Here is a 20,026-nt window from a genome sequence, read left to right on the forward strand (position 1 = left end):
CTAATCGCTTTCCATCCGTTGTGCGTAAAAATTTTACATTTTTAACTTCTTTTCAAGAACCAGTGGATGGAAATTTTTCAAACTTGGTCAGAATCATCCTTGGAAGATGAGGTTAAAAAATGGGATTCCTACCCCAAGTTCCTAGGGCGGGGCCCCAAAGGGAAAACTAACCAATATTTCAAAAATCTTCTTCTCCAGACTCAGAGGTACTACTGTCATTTTCTCTGCATGGAAAGAAAGATCATCAGGGGCTTTATTTAAATTGTAAATTTCAGGACCCCCGAGCTACTCGTTCTCCCTTGGAGAGGGGGTAAGGTTTACTATAGTTTATATATAGGGAAATAACTCTTTTGGGTACATATTTTGACTATTTTCTGTAGGAAATTATTTTTACTTGGTGAGAATTATCCTTGGAGGAAGATGGTTTCAAGTTATAAAATTGAGATTCCTTCCCCAACCCCTGGGGCCAAGGCGGGGCCCCAATGGGAAAATCAATCAATATTTCAAAAACCTTCCTCTCCGGACTCAGAGGTACTACAGTCAATTTCAGTACATGGATAGAAAGATCATCAGGAGCTTTATTGAAATTGTCAATTTCAGGACACCCAAGCCATCCGTTTCCCCTTGGGATGGGGGTAAAGTTTACTATAGTTTATATATGGAAATAACACTTTTGGGTATATTTTATCTATTTTCAGCAGAAAATTACTCAAACTTAGTCAGAATCGTCTTTGGTGAATGAGGGTATTACGTTGTAAAATTGGGATTCCTGCCTCATCCCCAGGGGCTACGTTGGGGCCTCAAAGGGAACATCTACCAATATTTTAAAATTCTTATCCATTGATGACATGACAGTATTATTGTATTTCACTTAGTTTACATGCTGATTTCCATCTAAACAATAAAATAAAGCTACCAGTACCTATGATATTTATAACTCAGGTGACCGCTAAAGATCAGGATGGGAAGTTTGATGAATTCATAGAGGTGAAATAGCAAGGAACTTTTAATTTGCTCTGTGTAAACTTTGGTGTAAATTAATGACAACAGGCCATAATTCTGTGTATACTGGGGAGTGAGGTCCAATTTAAGAATGAAACAAGAGGTCCAATGGGCCTGCATTGCTCACCTGGTATTAATCTCAATTGTTACCTTAAAAGTGATCTTAAACAAAGCTACAGCAACATATCAGTATTTATGACTATAGGTCATTCAAAAGAACCTGTTAAAACTTTTCTAAACATTTAACCCCTGTGACCTTGAAAGTTGAACAAAGGTCTTTATGTTGAACAAACTTTATAGCCCTTCCTCTCAGCATGCAACTTGCTAATTATCACCACCATAGACCTTTTGTTTATTGAGATTGGGTCATTTAAAGGTTTAAGAATTTTTTACCAAATGTGACGTGACCTTGAAAGTCGGTCAAGGTCATTCAAATGAAAAATCTTGATAGCCCTTTATCCAAGCATACTACTGGCCAAATAACAACACTCTGGGCCTCTTGGTTATTCAGAGAAGTCGTTTAAAGATTTTAAACAAATTTGGCCCATGTGACCTTGAATATAAGTCAAGGTCATTCATTTGAACAAACTTGGTATCCCTTCATCAGAGTTTGTTACTGTATCATCACCCTAAGCCTCCTGTTTAATTAGAAGTTGTGTAAAGGTTTTAATCATATTTGACTCCTGTGACCTTGAATATATGTCAAGGTCATTCATTTGAACAAACTTGGTAGCCTTTCATCCCAGCATGTTACTAGCCAAATATCATCACCCTAGGCCTTTTGGTTACTGACAAGATGTTTTTTAAAGTAAAAAGTTGAGGCCGGACACACAGACGCCGCACCATGGCATAAAAATACACTTTTTCTAAAATACTTACAGATTGCAGGTTAATGAATGTAGGTGAATCAGCAATGATATTAGCCTCCAAACATAGGTATGAAACATCATCAAAGCGATTATGTATCTCCATGTAGTGGACAAGAGACATGATTTCAGTATACAACACAAGGCCTTTCCAAGATATGTAAACTTGTAATATAAGGAGTGTTTGGTGACGATGAGTGAAATAGTCAGGTGTTTATGCATGCAGCTAATAGCTAACCTGCCAGATAACAAGGTACTAAATTAATTACCACAATTTCTACTTTTTCATGACAATTTATTTTTCTAGTAGTGTTATGGCTTGTAAACAGTGGAAGGGAGGTAATCTATTCTAAACAATTAATATTACAAACTTGCTTTAAAGCTAAAACTGTTCCATACGAAATAAATTTTGACCAAATGTATTTTCTTCATGCAAAATGAAGGAAATATTGATATCTTCAACTTGCAGAATTGTTATTTAAAACGTGTATAGTATATTCATTGGTATACATGTATACATAACTACAAAAGAAAGAACAATGACATGATTATTATTGAAAATGGAGCATTTTGTTTTTAATTTTCTGAATTTGACAATTATTCAACCAAATTTTCTGAATATTGTGCCTCCAAAAAGAGGTTATCACCAAGAAGATCTTCCGAAAGTAAAAGTCTATTTTTTTCATGAATAATCACTTTGTATGTGCAGTGTACTTGTTCAATTGCTGTAAAATGTTGACATGCTTACCTTAATAAATTAAACAAATTGTAAAGATACTGAGGCTTGTTATTTAATTAAGTAATTGCAAGTGATCCTGGGGTGTTTATACAGTCAAGTACCGAGTTAACTATTATCCACCTATTAAAACTTGGAAATAACATATAAAACTGACACTGACTCGGTGATACTCTGATACTCTACAGGGGGGCCACTCTACTGGTAAAATATTGACACAGGTCTCAGTTACTGTACCTGTAGTACTACTGCACGGTTCAGAGGCAGCGTATTGTGAGTGATACAGACATTTAAGAAATAATAGATGATTGACACCTGAGTTTACCTGTAATGCCACAGAGGATAATAACAGTTCTCCAACAGTGTTACAGGTTTACACGGCCAGATGCTTTTGGCAAAATCACATCCGATAGAAAAAAGGCCGACCAGCAGCCTCTTATGTTATAGGAGGAGAGTTAACATGTAGAAGATACTGTGCATGTTTAACTTGGAGTAAATAAAACATCAAGTATTAACTTCTTCACCATTCTGATTCTGCACCTGTATGACAGTGTAAATAGAACTGACGAACTTACCTAAGCAGGTCTAGTACACTCTGCAGATTGAGATATATAGCTGTAAAGACCTATAAAAGTTCTATTGAATAATTGATCTATCTGAAATGTTTTTTGAGCTATTTTCAAGTAATTTTCATTTTTAAGGAAATCAAAACAAAGTCGCTTTTAAAAGAAGATTGTATCATTAGGTCGATAACAAAAGACATTAAATATAAGTATTCTTTTAAAAACAATAATGATGTAAAAAATTGGAAATCTTACATACTTACATAAACATCTAACTGTACAGTATGCTTTTTGTAGTCAACATTACCAAAAACCTTATTGTTTGATGTGACTTTGCTTTAATTTAATGAAAATTGGAATCTGAGAATATAAAGCTCAATACAGCTATACATTTATAGGTGTGTATAGCTAAATCGGCAGAGTCCGGGTGTACTGGACCTCTTTACTTGATAACCTTTTCACAACAGCCTTTCCATATTTAATAACCAATCCTCTACGAAATGACCAATAGAATGAATATTGTAATTATATCATTGCTATATATAATTAAATTTCTTGTTTTAAGTTTGACCTTTACTGATGCAATTTGAGGTTGTTTAATTAGAGTTACCTCCCATTGATCACAGTCGTTACACAATTTATGCAACCGGTAAAACTTCAACTTTATATAATAAACGGTACAGAGTAAAGTAATTCCTAACAAAATGAACAATATGTAGGAAGGAAATTACATTTGATATTAAACTTTAAATATACCAACCATTCTGTAACACCGACTTCAGGAGCAGCTGTTTTCTTGTGTATAGTATCCCTTCTCACGTTTTGATTTCGGTGTCAAACCTGCTAATAATCTCATATCCGAATCACAAAATAAGAGCTTTTTTTACATGATAAGCAATATAGATTAATAGTCGGTTTAAACAAAATTATTCTTAAATTTTGAATTGTATAACGTCTTGTTTATTAAACTTTGAATGGAAATTCGTAGGTTTTATCAGTTTTTCTGTTTGGCGTAGAGAGTATAGGCTGTTCTTGATAATATACACACTCCCTTCAAAAACTTTACAATAAAATGGTTTAAAAGAATTATAATTAGTGTCTCTTGTGATAATGTTAATATATCATGTCGCTTCGTAGAGTTATAATTTTCCAAATAAGTAAGATGATAAATCAATAATTATTGTCTTTAGAATACATTGTTTTGTCCAACCTTTCAGATTAAGAATGTGTACTTCCGGTTTCTGAGGAGATCACTGTGTGTGAAACTTGATCTGTTAGTGAATGAATGGTTAGAGTGCCTGTGCTCGCGAAGGTAAGCAGAAACTTGGATTCAGTTACTTTTTCACAATATTTCTTTTCATTGATCAGATAATGTCCTGATCATTATTGTAAGTCCCGATTTGCCATAAATAGAACTTCGGTTTATGGTTTTCTTATTATTTACATTCAGCGAAACTTTCAGAACTTTTTTTATCGCTCTTGACTTGAGTCTACTGTAGGCATTAATGTGAAAACCCTGATAACAATGTCATGTAAGTGTTCGCAGTGTGTTTCGCGTTGTATTATATGATTGTTGGTCCTTATACTAAATTTGCATGCTTCTATATCACTCCGTGTGTCATAAAAAATCATACACATTTACCTTGTTTTATGGTAAGTGTGTAGCATTGCCGGCCTGTATATTCGGCTGTGTATTCAACATACAGACAATCTAAGGGTACATAAGCTCGTTTTTTTTAATGCTATTTTTACTTGAAGACTTGGCAATAATTCAGCGATTCATATCTGATTGGATTTCGTCATTCGAATATATTAGGCATAAAGTTTACATGTATGTTACTAGTTAGTAATTGAGATAAAATTAACATTGCCTTTCTAATACATTTTAGATCAGCTTTTGCTGGCTGGCTTCATCTGGATAACAACTGGCAGGCCCAGAACTCTGATGACTATGGACTGATTCTCAGAAGAAAGTTTGGATTTGGACAGGAACACCGGTTTAAGCCTTCAGTGTCTAAACAGGGATGAGTTTAACCTTTAACCTGTATTGTGCAAACATCAGATTTTACTACTAAAGGATCAAAGCAGAAGACATTCATTCAGATCAGTTTTATGGATATACATCAAGAAACTCACTGAAGAAGAATCCTGTAGACAAAACGTATCATCATGGAACATAATATATTTGGACTTCTTTTATTAATTTCAGTTTTAAATGGTAAGTACTAATGCCTTGTACAGAAATCAAATACATGTACACAGATAGTTATCGCTCCAACCTAATGGAGCCTTAATTCGTCCGTTCATGGAAGAAAAGAAAAAAATTATCAGATCACATAAAATAAAATTTATTGGTTTAATATTTCTCAATATATGTCTATGATTAGTATTCATAGAACATGGATTATGTATTTGTTCCTTCATAAGTTGGGTGAACATTTCTGAGAGCCAGTTTGACCACCCAGATATTAATGAAGACAAGAACAAGACATGCCTGAACTTTTAATTCAATACAAAATTTGTAATCTTAACCACAGATGATCTGTCAGTAACCTGAGACAGATTAGGAGACCAGTTTAACCCGGACTGCTTGATTAAGTTCAGATAAAAACTGGTGGCTGGTTTTGTGATACACTGTACATGTGTTTCTGCTTGAATTGGTAGCTAGGGATGGCAGCTACTGCATATAAATAGCTTTTATAGAATTGTGTCACAAGAACTGTGGTCCAAATATAAAGTATTTCAGGTCTGCAGAACTACTGATTTTGTCCTTTACTCAGTTCACTTTGAAGTTATATAATTTTTTAGCTCTACATTAAATTTTAGTTGGAACTAAAAAAACCTTCAAAACATCAAACTAATTAAAATTACTTCAATAAAGCTCAAAACCTGTGTATAATGCTATCATGGGTGTTTCCATACATGTACGGTATGTAGATATATTCCCCTCAGTTATAAGACTTGGGCCTTGTTTTAGAAAAAATTGTATAGTTATGTAACAGTGAATTTGAACTTACATAATTTCTTATTGACTGCAAAACCAGCAGTGGTAAAGATTTTGCATTCAAATTTCAATGTGGGCTTTCCTCTCAAGTAGATTTAAAAAAAAATTGGTTACATCTTATTTCTATCAGAATTTATTTATAAGGCCAAAAAATCATGTGATTATGACCCTACAAAGAATTACATAAACAAGGTTCATTTGGAGGCAAATTGTGCTCCATATGATGACATTTAGCGCCAACACGGAGTTGGAAGTCATTTTTAAAGGCAACGAACGTTCAAAAATCATTTTTTTAAAAAACAAAAGTTAGTTGGGTTTTTTTTTCATCAAAAATTTTTGGGTCGGGGGTAAAAAGCTAGGGTCAATCGGGAATCCTAAACAGACATAATATATTTTTGGCCTAAGGCTTTTCCATATATAAAAAGTTGAAGGGAAATGAAAAGCTCTACTCTGGAGGAATTAACCCTGCTAGCCTACACGCTTCAGCAGGGAACTAAACATAATTATTACAAAATATGCTGTACTTGCATGTTTGAGAAGTAAACTTGTATGAAGCATGCTGTTGAGGTGATGAGAAATGGCTGGACAAACAACAAAGTGAGGATTAGGGTTGCTGTGTGTGTAATGGGGCTTTAATCACTGCTTATAATCTGGAGGAGGATTTGAGATCTGACACTCCCATCTGATAGCAGGATCTCTATTAGCACCAGCTAGTCCCTGGTTTCCTTGTCAGACAGAATTCTATCGGAGAGGAGCTTTACATACACATGTACGTACACTAGTGTATACATATGATAAGAGCAAGGCAAGATAAATGTGTGTGGTTCAGAGTTTCAGATTCCTAATCCATCAAAATGTACCTAGTACAAAACATTTGGAGAGAGTACTTGCTGTTTGTATATCTCTGGGTCCAAACATGAAGTATTCTGTATCCTTTTATGTGAATCTAGGGCTTGCTGTTTGTATATCTCTGGGTCCAAACATGAAGTATTCTGTATACTTTTATGTGAATCTAGGGCAGGCTATATGTTATTACAAAAATAATATCAATGTATTCTATCCTATTTAGGGGTGTACAATTTTATATTCAGAATATATCAGCCCACAGATTAATTAAGAAAATTTCTAAGCCAGACCTTACCTATATTTTGATAGTGGACAATGAACATTTTCACTAGCCCCAACTTAAAAGCCCACAGCCCCATGTGTCAGGTTATTGGAATTGTACAACCCTGCTCATTTCTGATACAGAGAAACCACCAATCTTTAGTAAGTCTTGTTCACTTTTAAACCTGGTACATATGAAAACTAAATACATGGTAGTCTAGTGTATTTTCATAAAATCATGTTTTTAGTCACCGATATTTCAACAGGATTACTATGGTTACATGACAAAACCCACCAGGTATCCAGCTATTGAAATATTTGTGAGACCCTTAAGTTTCTGCTTGGTATTGAAGAACCTGTAATCTGGCACCGACAAACAAAAAAGTACCTTTAAACTTAAAATTGCTGTTTTTAAATAAAATTTGGACACAATTTATGAGCTGTAACATTTAAAATGGTAAAGCTTTCTTAATCAATTATAAAAAAAATGGTTTGTTAACTTGTCTTCTGCCTTCCTTTACCAATATATATATATATGGTTGACATATATACATCAGAGATTATACACCCAGACATACAAGTACCCTCCACATACCCATTGTCAAGTTTTATGTCGCCTACTAAATCTTAGTTTGGAGAGTCTACTTTCAGATTATTTATACATTCTACACTGTATTTGATACTGTGTGATATACCCAATCTCGTATGCCAACAAAAAGAGAGGATCATCTAGCAAAGTTTGTCTTTTTATAGGACATGCAGGTCAGGTTACTGGGCAATACCCTGGATGAATAGAAATACAATATATTAGCTATGGTCATTTACATTGTTTTTCAGAAAAACATCAGTAACATTCTTAGTTGATAGAATTATGAAGAATTTGATGCATTATAGTGTATTGCATACCGTGGTCATATTATTCACCTTTTTGCTTTTGATAATTATCAGCCATGATAGACCCTATCCAAAAAGCAATAAAAACAATTTGAGGTGAAATGACATGTATCATTGTTGAAGGGAACTCTTAATTCCAAGGGTGATCGTTATTTTGAGAAATCGTAAGCTAAGACAGGTCTCTGTATTACAGTGATAGATATGTCAAAGAAGGATTCAAAAATGCACATAGTAACACATTCCCCCCAATTCAATAGTAGCTTGTTTGTGTTTTGAAGAAAGGAGTTTGTATTTTCAGGAAAGGGTATTCCATGACTGATTGTAGGACTGAAATCAACAAAATAACCATAGTAACTAAGATTTCTAAATCTGACAACATCTTTGATTCCCTGTCTTGTTTAAAGTGTTGACTAGGGTTGTAAGTAAATGTTCATCGATTCAGCTTCAATCCTTTTCACTTTAAGCTGATTACAGGTCACAGTACAACCAAGGGGAATTTCCAGGTCCAGGTCTTAAAAATTGTTAGAAGCATACAATTGTACCTGGAGATTTTGGAAAATGAAGTGATTATAATTTTCATTTGTGTAAATTTAAAACAGGATATTACTAGATACCCTAAAAATGCTATGACTTGTTTTATAGTTGACTTTTTTTTTTTTTTATTAATTAACATATTGTTTTAAACATGTTTTTATTAAAAAAAGAAAAGGATTGAGAATCAGGCAGAGTTTATGTAATTCCTCTCCCAAGGAGTTTGTATATTGTTTCATTTCTTCATGTACTTCTGGCAGTTTGAGAAATTTTGTTTTCAAAGTTTGCAGTATAAAATAATAATCAAAGACCATGACTCCTTTACTAGGTTATATCAGTGTTGGGTGTGTCCGTGATACACTGGTCCAGACCAGGAGCTGGCACATCCATACCACTCTCTGTCATGGAGGATGAAATCAGAGTGCACTTTACTTGTAGAACTTGCCATTACTTTGGTTTATTGGGTACAAACCTGGAACTGAGTGGTGGATTGGCCTGGTCTGTGGTTGGGAGGACTTGATACTCTGCGGTTTTGGAGTCAATGGGTCAGTGCCTGTCGGTGGCTGTTAGGCTGGTGGTAGATACAGCAATGATACCCTGTTATTTGTGGTTGAATTAAGATGAAGAGCTTTCATTCATAAAATCTGATGTATGAGTGACTGATTCATTGTGAAAGGATAAAGATTTCCATTTTGCTTGATTTCTGAAGGTTGTTTTGTGAGAAAACACTGAGAGTTGAAGGGCACACATGGGAGGATTCAATCATGGGTGTAAATCTAACAGAGTTTCACTTATAAAACATTGTACAAGTCCTTACAGCGTCATACATAAAAGGTAAAATTAGAGCATGCCCCATTGACTGTTCACTTTGAAAATGTCTCAACTGATTCATTGAGGACCAGTGGTAAGCATGGCTGTATGGGCTGTTAACAGGTCCAGGCATTGTATCGAGAGAGGACCAACTCTTCCTGTAAATCACTCACTTCCTCGTAACAGCTCTATAATGGAAATTCATTGTATGGTTGGCAGCTACAAAAAACTAAATACTTTCAAAATTGGTTTCTTGGGAGGAAATATGTAAAGAGAAGTCAGACTGTTAAAGAGAAGTACAGTATTGTGTAGGCCATTACAAGCACTTATACTGGAAGGATGAATCTGACTGTTTTCCACAGAATTGATAAAAAATAGAACAAAATACTGTGAGAATCTTATTTAAAGTGTTTAGACATCAGAAGTTTTAGAGAAAAGAATGTACCATATCCTCAACACATCACATTTGGGATGAAACGAGAACTGAAAATTTGATATCAAAACAAAATTGGAACTTTGAAGATATCAAAACAAAAGGAAAGATATTTTGACTTCCCGTGACAAAAATGGAGGAAAAACTAGTATAAATGTGGAATGCACTTTTCTCAATTAACAATTCTTTTCAGTTTTATGATCCTAGAATTGAACTTCTGGGGGATTTCCATGAGTGCTGCTGGTTAGTCATGATAGGGTGCAAGCAGGACTCCTGACAGTTCCCATGCCCTGTTTACAGCCTCCATCTGGGAGCTGACCTATGGCGGCTGCTACCCTGACCTGGACATTGTTTGCTTTGACAGGGAGAAGCAACAGTAGTAGGAGGCTAGGCTACTACAGGCATCCTCCAGGCATCCTCATCATCACTACACATATCTGACTCTGTAGCCAGCCAGGCCAAGCCAAACTAAATAGTGTTGTTCCTGTTTGACCTTTAAATACTCTGCCTACAGACAACAGAGTGTATTGATGACACTTGTTATATGATTGAATTTTTATAATGTTTGAAAATATGTAAAGGTTTAATTTTTACCAAAATTTATAAAGTTTACTTTGAACTTGTAATTTAGTCATTTCGACAGAGTACAGATTGAAGATTATTGATAGTTTTAATCTGTATTTACCACTGTGTGAGCAGGTTACTGATTTTTATCAGTATAATTCTACAAGTATGAATTCATATTAAGTGTAACAGGCTACTAAAGATCCTGAAGTGGTTGCCAATATTGATCAGCTATGTCATTTGGTGCCATAGATCACGACTTTGAGGCACAAGTTAAAAAGAATATCTTCCCTTGTAATATATTTTTATGTAATATATAATAAATACAAAATATAAATGAAAACCTGTCCACCGTAAAAATTTGAAATGATTACGTTTTAATAATTAAATAGACTTGACTCGCGTGAAACTTTTAGAAAAAGCTTTTTCATTCATGAACAGTGTACAATTTGGCATGTAGCTCTCCAGTATAAAAGCAATGCATTCATCTCTGCCAATCTTTCATTGACTGTCAAACAATTTGGAAAAGAACCAAAAAGTTAATTGATAATATTTTGAATCAACGTGTGACGAAATTGTCCCATATTTTTTGGCACTGTCCGATGACTTTAAGGTGATAGATGATAATATGGTTACTATGTACACAACGCACCATACTTAAAACGTAATGAAAGTTGGTGCATCCTTATAGGACTTGGGGCTTGTGATGTTAATGGTAGCAGTCTGTTGACCTTATTAAGAGACAGTCTGGTGCTTGTGACATTGTCAATAGAACAGTTATGCAGACTGTAGACCTAGCATTGTCTCGTACAATTATGTTTTTTTAGCTAATGTATTTGGTGTACTCTTTAAAGACATTTGGAAACAATCCCATTAGGTCACGTCTGTCACCGCTATTGTCTCGCTGATCTTGTCAAATGTTTCCCAGGTCTTATGAGAAATTGTGTTATAGGCTGTGATTTGTAATTAGATAATATATTAAAATATTATAAATTAACTGAATGACATGCCCTCTATACAGTGAAACCTAACTTGATCCAACACTTAAGACTTAACCATGACACTTTCATTTCCCTTATCAAATACAATAAATGGCAGGGGATGTCAATGTACGGTATCTTTCAGTATCATTGTCCACATAATATTAGTACTTATGTTTAACAAGGTTATAGTCAAACTTCAAACAATTTGAATAGAGATTGTTTTGGATAAGACATTAATTATTAAAAGTATGTGTACATGCACTACTTGAAATTGTGGGACCTATCGTTTATCTTACAGAGGTTTTGACAACTTTAGGGTTTAAATCATTTCGCTGACATCCATTCATTACTGGTAATTAATAAAAAAAAATGTATCTTTCAAATGTATGAAGTCCGAATGGAAACGATTGATACTAATATTTTGTGATGTTTAAAGTTTTAGATTCAAGGTCACAAAATATGTTGGAGGAATAAATGACATGTCGACTTTAAACAAAATTGCTGAAACTTTGTCTGCATGAGGTAGTTTACAACCTTCTCACTGGAGCACACCTCTATTAGAGTCAGCATACATTGTACCTGTGTGAAATAGACCTGGTACGTAATAAGTACTCTGTAGCAGCATGATGTCTTGTTTAAGTAATAGGGACATACATCCTTGTGATATTTACCTGTGACATTCAAAATAGGGCAAAAACCCTGGGCATGCTTACCATATGAATGGGGTGATATACAGGTACGTCTGGAATAGGTAGGTCATGCTGATAATATTGTAGACATTCCTTATACCATACTATTCAAAATAAAAATAAAATTCTACAACACAGTGAACCAGTGCTGTGTAGCTTATCTGGAATAATACATGTCGGTCATAAATATATACCACCTGGGATTTACATACACATTCTACACCGTCTAAATATGGCCCTCCTTAACCCCATTTAGACATTTAAATGTACAGATTAGTGGAAGCTGAAGTTTTTATTTTTTTTATCATTGACTTTGTATGAAGTGTTGTAAAGTTGGTCTTCTATGAAGTGTTGTTAAGTTGGTCTTTACGTCCGCCTGTTTTATTATGAAAATATGGGATTGGGTTTGGAATCCACCACTAGTGTCAGACCATTGGATGGTGTGATCGGATGATCAGTGAGTGGGCTGAATGTTTGGAGGGAAACATACGTTTGTACAGATGGTCACTCAAAGTACATGTATATATACCGATGTGTAGGCTGCAGTGTCCCACACTCCCACATAATTAATATTGATTTTGACACTTTATGTTAATATCTAATTGTTCCTTGGAATCTATATTTACAATAAAACTGACTTGTACATCACTTAAAAAGGTAACTTTTGTCTACATGTAGCTTCTGTTGTATGGTAAAGTTTAACATCAAATATATCAAATTAATAAGTGATACTAATTTGTCATTCACTATAGATCTATCACTGTCTGATCAGAGACGGGAATGTAGGTCTAGAATTTACAAATAATGAACCAAGAGATCCGTCTAATTTACCCATGTAAGATTTCAGTCTTATTTTAAACATGTAAGATTTCTGTCTAAATTACTCACATAAGATTTCAGTGTTATTCAATATATGTAAGATGTCTGTCTTAATTACACACTTAATATTTCAGTCTTAATTACACACATAAGATTTCAGTCTTAATTACAGGCATAATATACACACATAAGATTTCAGTCTTATTTTATGCATGTAATATTTCTGTCTTAATTACACACATAATATTTCAGACTTATTTGCATGCATTAACTTTTAAGTCTTTATTATACACATGTACATAATATTTCTGTCTTAATTACACCCATAATATTTCTGTCTTAATTACACACATACGATTTCAGTCTTATTTTATACACATAAGATTTTTGTCTTAATTACACACATACAATTTCAGTCTTATTTTATACACATAAGCTTTCTGTCTTAATTACACACATAAGATTTCAGTCTTAATTACAAACATAAAATTTCAGTCTTAATTACACACATATTATTTCTGTCTTAATTACATGCATAAGATTTCAGTCTTATTTATACACATAATAAATGTCTTATTTTAGACAGGATTCTATACATGTATATGACATGATATTGGAATACACTTGATGGTCGTACACAACTCTATTGACATTGGGCTTTTGTAGATGGAAGAATGATCAGAAGAACTCATAGTTATCCAATTCAATGCAAGCCGTAGGCTGCTGAGAGTATCGGGAGATAAAACACCTGCCATTACACTTGAATGTGTATTTGATGGATTGTCGGTAGGAAACCTGGATAAGACAGGGATGTGATAGACCCGTATTACTGTACAGAAATGTCAACACCACAGATACATAAGTTTTAGGTTATGTTAGTCTAGACTGTTGAACTATTCATTTATTTATGATCTTCTGAGGTCATTAATATTGATCATAATTTGTTTTCTTTTTAAAGATATTTCTTTTTGACTTATTTTTAAGACTTTTACATTTATGATGGATGTATTTGTTGTAGGATCAATCCAAACTGATGTGTTTATTGACACGTACAACTGTTTGATAAACAGTGAACCCTCTATGATTAGAGCTGTGAACAGCGACACATGATTTGACCCCTAAACATTCATAAACATGAAACACACAATTGTTCTTTTGATCGACTCCTTTGAAAGGACCTGGTGTTAGAGATTTGTTATTGATATCATTTAAGAACCTACAGGGAATCTGTTTCAGCAGCTTAAAGACCATTAACTATCAATTTCCTGGAATTTTTATATAATACAGGGCTTTATTTAGTGTGAATGGTATGTCTGTGTGTCTGTGAATGTGTCACAGTGTTGATTTCACTAACGTCCAGCTGGTTATAAGTGTACATGAATGTAAGACAGATTAAGTAGGAACACTGTTTGGTGTATGATGACCTAGTCTATCTGACCATTAGTTATAGTGCACATGTGTACCAGCCTCCTGATTTGGGGGGGGNGTCTAATCTACTTCATCACTGCTACCCTTGGGGTCACAGAGTTACCATAGTAAGTGACTGACCTTTTCTACATGTGGCTGGGGAGACTGGCAGGTCACTCAGGGTAGTTGGTCATTCATTATCTACTTGGTACATGTACATACAGTACATACCATGTAATGGCTGCTGTCTTATTCCTTACTGTAGTGTTTCATTCATACCAAAAACTGGTTTACACATCATTTTAAAGACCGTCTCAATTATCCTGCATGCACAACATTCCCATTCATAAAATCTGAAGTACCTGTTATAATTTACTATGCAATTCTCATGTTGTAAATATAGGTGCAAGGCCTGGTGTTGTGACTCATACTAAATATTGGAAAGTAAATTGGACTCCCAGTGTTTGTGTACCTGTGTTGTACAACCTTGCCTTTTATAGGTTACACGGGGGTATACATACCCACACAGTTTCTACACCGACCAATTCAGGTCATGTCTCAAGTCTCAAGTCACTTATCTATGTTAAATTTGAAACTTCAGAATATATTAAACCTCAAGATCAGGCAGATATTTCTATAACATGGATATCAGCTATCACTATGCCCTATATATGGTTCTTGGAAAGCAAATTCCAACACCTGATCAGGATTGATTGTAGCTTTACCCTCTATGGAATGGATCAGGTTAAATCGCTATACTATAGGGGGTATTATAGTGCCTTTAGACAAGAGGTATGGTAAAAATGAAACCACATGTTATAGCTTGTTTAAACTATATTTCAAAATAAGGTATTTCAAGTTTCGATGAAATGAATTTATCAGTAGGATCTTTAATCAGTGATCTGTATAAGTATCCATCAGTACTACAATATAATCAATAGCTCCCCCCCCCCCCCCCCCCCCCCTACCAAATCAAGGTGTGGGTGTGAGGAATTTTATTTTTCTAAAGGTGACAACAATATATACAGAGTTATGGCCCTTTGTTCTGTTTTGATACTTTGTTGTGTTTTGATACTGAAGTTTGTCAGGAGATATGGAATTATGGATTGCTCACAAAATTATGCTTTGCTTTTGTGTTAATTGAAATGAAGCTCTTTGTGTGGCTTTTTTACTTACACTTTTTTGCGTTATTATTGTTGCAAATAGTTTACTCAGCACTAGAAGCTCGTTATAAATGGGCCAGAGTAGACATGGAAATAAATGTGTATCCCCATTGTACCTGTGTGGCCAGGTAAAAAATGATCACCTATTGTATCAATCATCAACACTAAATCCGAATGGAGCTGTACCTTTTCTGTTTGGCCTACTTGGTATGTTATCTTCGTCAGTATGATAGGTATGGTTGATGGGATCTGCTGTCAAACATCTATAACCAGGTATAGAAATAGGAGGTGTCAGGTCCTAGATAAATGTTCAGATTTTACTCATTGATAAATACATAATAGATGGAGTACGGCGTGCAATTTCAGCTGTTTTAGAACACATCATGTCGTGTGGACGAACTGTCAAAACTTTATTGACAGCTGCAGTCTTCTTCTGATTACATGTTAATGTACAATGTAGTTAATGTAACTTTTGTCGTACTAAGAAGCTGTTGTTACTTGGTTTTATCAATGAAGAGAACTGAATCATAACCTGCTTTAAGATGTATATGGATTAGATGATAAACATCTAGGTAGTTATGGGGGGCAGGGGGGCTGCGGGAGAGGGTGTTGGAGATCATCACAGGGCAATGAACTCTGATGGCCAAGTCACACAGCAGGCCTGGCTTTTCTTACATGGTTATGTGCCTTTCTTATTAGCTTCATATTTAATACGGTATACATCAGTATGCAAAGGTCAGCAGTGAGCTTATAGATAATCTAGATGGGGTATTTGTGTTACAACTTGGGACCCTTGACCAGACAATATAGTAATATTTACAGATAGGTTTATGTGTGATCATATTGTGTCACTAATACATCAGTGTAAAATGTCAATTTACTGATAACAATAGTTGATGTAAAATTTAAAAAATTCTACTGCTGGAGAAGAATTCGTTTTGCAAAAAAGAGTTCCACAGGTGACTTATCATGTCGTGTATACCTAACTTGAAATAAGAAGAAAAGAAACAATTATAGGCCAGTTTTCTTCTTAAAATGGATGAACCCGTCTGTGAAGAAGTGAGGTTTGCTTGAGGTTATAAGCTACACACTGTAGTTAATTGAAATATATCACACAGCTGTGTTTACAGCCCTATTACCATATCTAGTTTTATGATACATTTGTAATTAAAATTTGATCATGTAGTTTTATTTTGATAAATTCTGAGTGTTATATATAATGCTAACCACTTGTAATGTCTAACCATCAGTTACGGTATACATATACATCAGGGATAAATGTCTACCAGGGAGAAGCACACTGTTATGGTATACATATACATCAAGGATAAATGTCTACCAGGGAGAAACACACAGTTACAGTATACATATACATCAAGGATAAAAGTCTACCAGGGAGAAACACACAGGTATGGTATACATATACATCAAGGATAAATGTCTACTACGGAGAAGCACACAGTTACGGTATACATATACATCAGGGATAAATGTCTACCAGGGAGAAGCACACTGTTACGGTATACATATACATCAAGGATAAATGTCTACTAGGGAGAAGCACACAGTTACGGTATACATATACATCAGGGATAAAAGTCTACCAGGGAGAAACACACAGTTACGGTATACATATACATCAAGGATAAATGTCTACCAGGGAGAAGCACACGCGGTATACATATACATCAAGGCTAAATGTCTACCAGGGAGAAGCACACAGTTACGGTATGCATATACATCAGGGATAAATGTCTACCAGGGAGAAGCACACACGGTATACATATACATCAAGGATTAATGTCTACCAGGGAGAAACACACAGTTACGTTATACATATATATCAAGGCTAAATGTCTACCAGGGAGAAGCACACAGTTACGGTATGCATATACATCAGGGATAAATGTCTACCAGGGAGAAGCACACGCGGTATACATATACATCAAGGCTAAATGTCTAACAGGGAGAAGCACACAGTTACGGTATACATATACACCAAGGATAAATGTCTACCAGGGAGAAGCACACACGGGATACATATACATCAGGGATAAATGTCTACCAGGGAAAAACACACAGTTACGTTATACATATATATCAAGGCTAAATGTCTACCAGGGAGAAGCACACAGTTACGATATACATATACATCAAGGATAAATGTCTACCAGGGAGAAACACACAGTTGCAGTATACATATACATCAGGGATAAATGTCTACCCGGGAGAAACACACAGTTACGTTATACATATATATCAAGGCTAAATGTCTACCAGGGAGAAGCACACAGTTCCGGTATCCATATACATAAGGGATAAATGTCTACCAGGGAGAAACACACAGTTGCAGTATACATATACATCAGGGATAAATGTCTACCAGGGAAAAACACACAGTTACGTTATACATATATATCAAGGCTAAATGTCTACCAGGGAGAAGCACACAGTTCCGGTATACATATACATCAAGGATAAATGTCTACCAGGGAGAAACACACAGGTATGGTATACATATACATCAGGGATAAATGTCTACCAGGGAGAAACACACAGTTACGGTATACATATACATCAAGGATTAATGTCTACCAGGGAGAAGCACACAGTTACGGTATACATATACATCAAGGATAAATGTCTACCAGGGAGAAACACACAGTCAAAGAGTGTGAAGTAATTGAATCTTTAAACTGCTACATTTAATAGTTGATGTTTTTAGCCGGTTTAGGGACGGTGATGCTGTATACCAAGTTCTCGGTTTAGGGACGGTGATGCTTTATACCAAGTTCTCAGTTTAGGGACGGTGATGCTGTATACCAAGTTCCTGGTTTAGTGACGGTGATGCTGTTTACCAAGTTCTCGGTTTAGTGACGGTGATGCTGTATACCAAGTTCTCGGTTTAGTGACGGTGATGCTGTATACCAAGTTCCTGGTTTAGGGACGGTGATGCTGTATACCAAGTTCCTGGTTTAGTGACGGTGATGCTGTATACCAAGTTCTCGCCAGTGTTAACATTAAATTGTTCACCTTCCAGTATGACGGTGACTTTATCATGTATATTAGTACACAACATCCCCTTAGTTACACATTAAGGGGAATTAACATGATTAGGTGAATCTTGTTTTACTGGTGAAGGGTGCGAAATAGACTGAGTAAAAGCCCCCCCCCCCCCCCCCCCCCCCCCCCCCNGTTAATTGATTGATTCACTCTGATATGTAACCAGAACCTTTACTGTCTAATGAATGGCCTGGGAGTTGGTAAACTTCGCCTACTGTCTGTGGTAAAATGATTGTTATGTAAATGTTCCTGGCTATGTTACAACACCCACCTAGACAATATAAGTTATGTAGTGTATATAAAATACATTTACCTAGAGCTCTGTTCACACTTGCCATACATTACTTGTTGTCAAAGCTATTTAGACATCCACTTGACCTTTTACAGTGTACAGATTGAAAACATTTAAAAGCATTTCACTGGTATTCAACTTATCAACATTTATGGTTTGATGAAATATCTTTCAATGTTGCAAATATAAATTACTCCAGTCACTTAAAAATAATGAAGTGTTCGGTAATAGAACAGCACAGCATAATTTGGTACAAGTTGAGGAGCAAAGATATATTGTATAGGACAGGAGTTATACGCACACTAAACATATTACACCTAGTAAGAATCCATCATAAATTCTACTAAAGTAACATATAAAAAAAACTGAAAGTTCTAGCGTAAATTAATGATTATTTTCAGTAAGACAATGTGCTGATTTAGAAATACTTGGTTTAGGAAAGGCAAACAGTAATGCTTAACTCGGTGTGGAGATTATTAAACAATGTTGCTGAATGGTGAGAAACTTAATGGTGAAGTTGGTTCCTGTTGGCATGGGGGATCAATGTTAAACAATGGATGTGTGATACTATTAGCGGTAATGATGGGACACCTGGTACTGATTTTGAGGAGGTCTGTGTACAGGGCAAGGCTAGGAAATTTCATATATGATGATAGAACAGCTGGTTCTGAGGGGGTCTGGGTACTGAGCCTGGAGGCTAGGAAGTTTCACACATGGTGTAACCAGTATCTATCAACCATGACACTTGTTGCTAAACTTAATTTAATGTTAATACCTCATACTTCCTGTTAGAGGGGCCACCTCCTGGGGGAGTCCTACTTCCTGTTTGAGGGGCCAGTTCCTGGGGAGTCCAACCTCCCGCTAGAGATTCTTACTTCCTGTTAGAGGGGCAAAGTCCTTGGGAGTCTTACTTTTTTGTAACAGGTGCCAACTTCATGGGAGACTTACTTTCTGTTAGAGAGGCCAGCTTCTGGAGAGTCCTACTTCCTGTTTGAGGGGCCAGTTCCTGGGGAGTCTAACCTTCCTTTAGGGATTCCTACCTCCTGTAAGAGGAAAAAACTCCTTGAGAGTCTTACTTTCTGATAGAGGGCCCTGGGGGG

The 20,026-nt window shown here is 35.4% G+C and overlaps 2 protein-coding genes across 2 annotated transcripts in view; one reads left to right on the top strand and one right to left on the bottom strand.

The window, feature by feature from the left end:
* LOC110452629 (5-aminolevulinate synthase, erythroid-specific, mitochondrial-like) overlaps positions 1–4,031 on the bottom strand; it is a 49,524-nt gene extending 45,493 nt beyond the window's left edge. The window contains exon 1 of the mRNA XM_021501263.1: positions 3,928–4,031. The gene's annotated coding sequence lies outside the window, so the exon portion shown is untranslated. The remainder of the gene's footprint in view (positions 1–3,927) is intronic.
* A 342-nt stretch (positions 4,032–4,373) lies between these two features.
* Positions 4,374–20,026, top strand: part of LOC110452628 (laminin subunit beta-2-like) — a 65,968-nt gene continuing 50,315 nt past the window's right edge. The window contains exons 1-2 of the mRNA XM_021501258.1: positions 4,374–4,479; positions 5,057–5,385. Coding sequence (XP_021356933.1) covers positions 5,337–5,385 — 49 coding nt within the window. The 5' untranslated portion in view covers positions 4,374–4,479; positions 5,057–5,336. The remainder of the gene's footprint in view (positions 4,480–5,056; positions 5,386–20,026) is intronic.

The sequence above is a fragment of the Mizuhopecten yessoensis genome, unplaced genomic scaffold (assembly GCF_002113885.1).
Source record: "Mizuhopecten yessoensis strain PY_sf001 unplaced genomic scaffold, ASM211388v2 scaffold6779, whole genome shotgun sequence".
Lineage (NCBI taxonomy): Eukaryota > Metazoa > Mollusca > Bivalvia > Pectinida > Pectinidae > Mizuhopecten > Mizuhopecten yessoensis.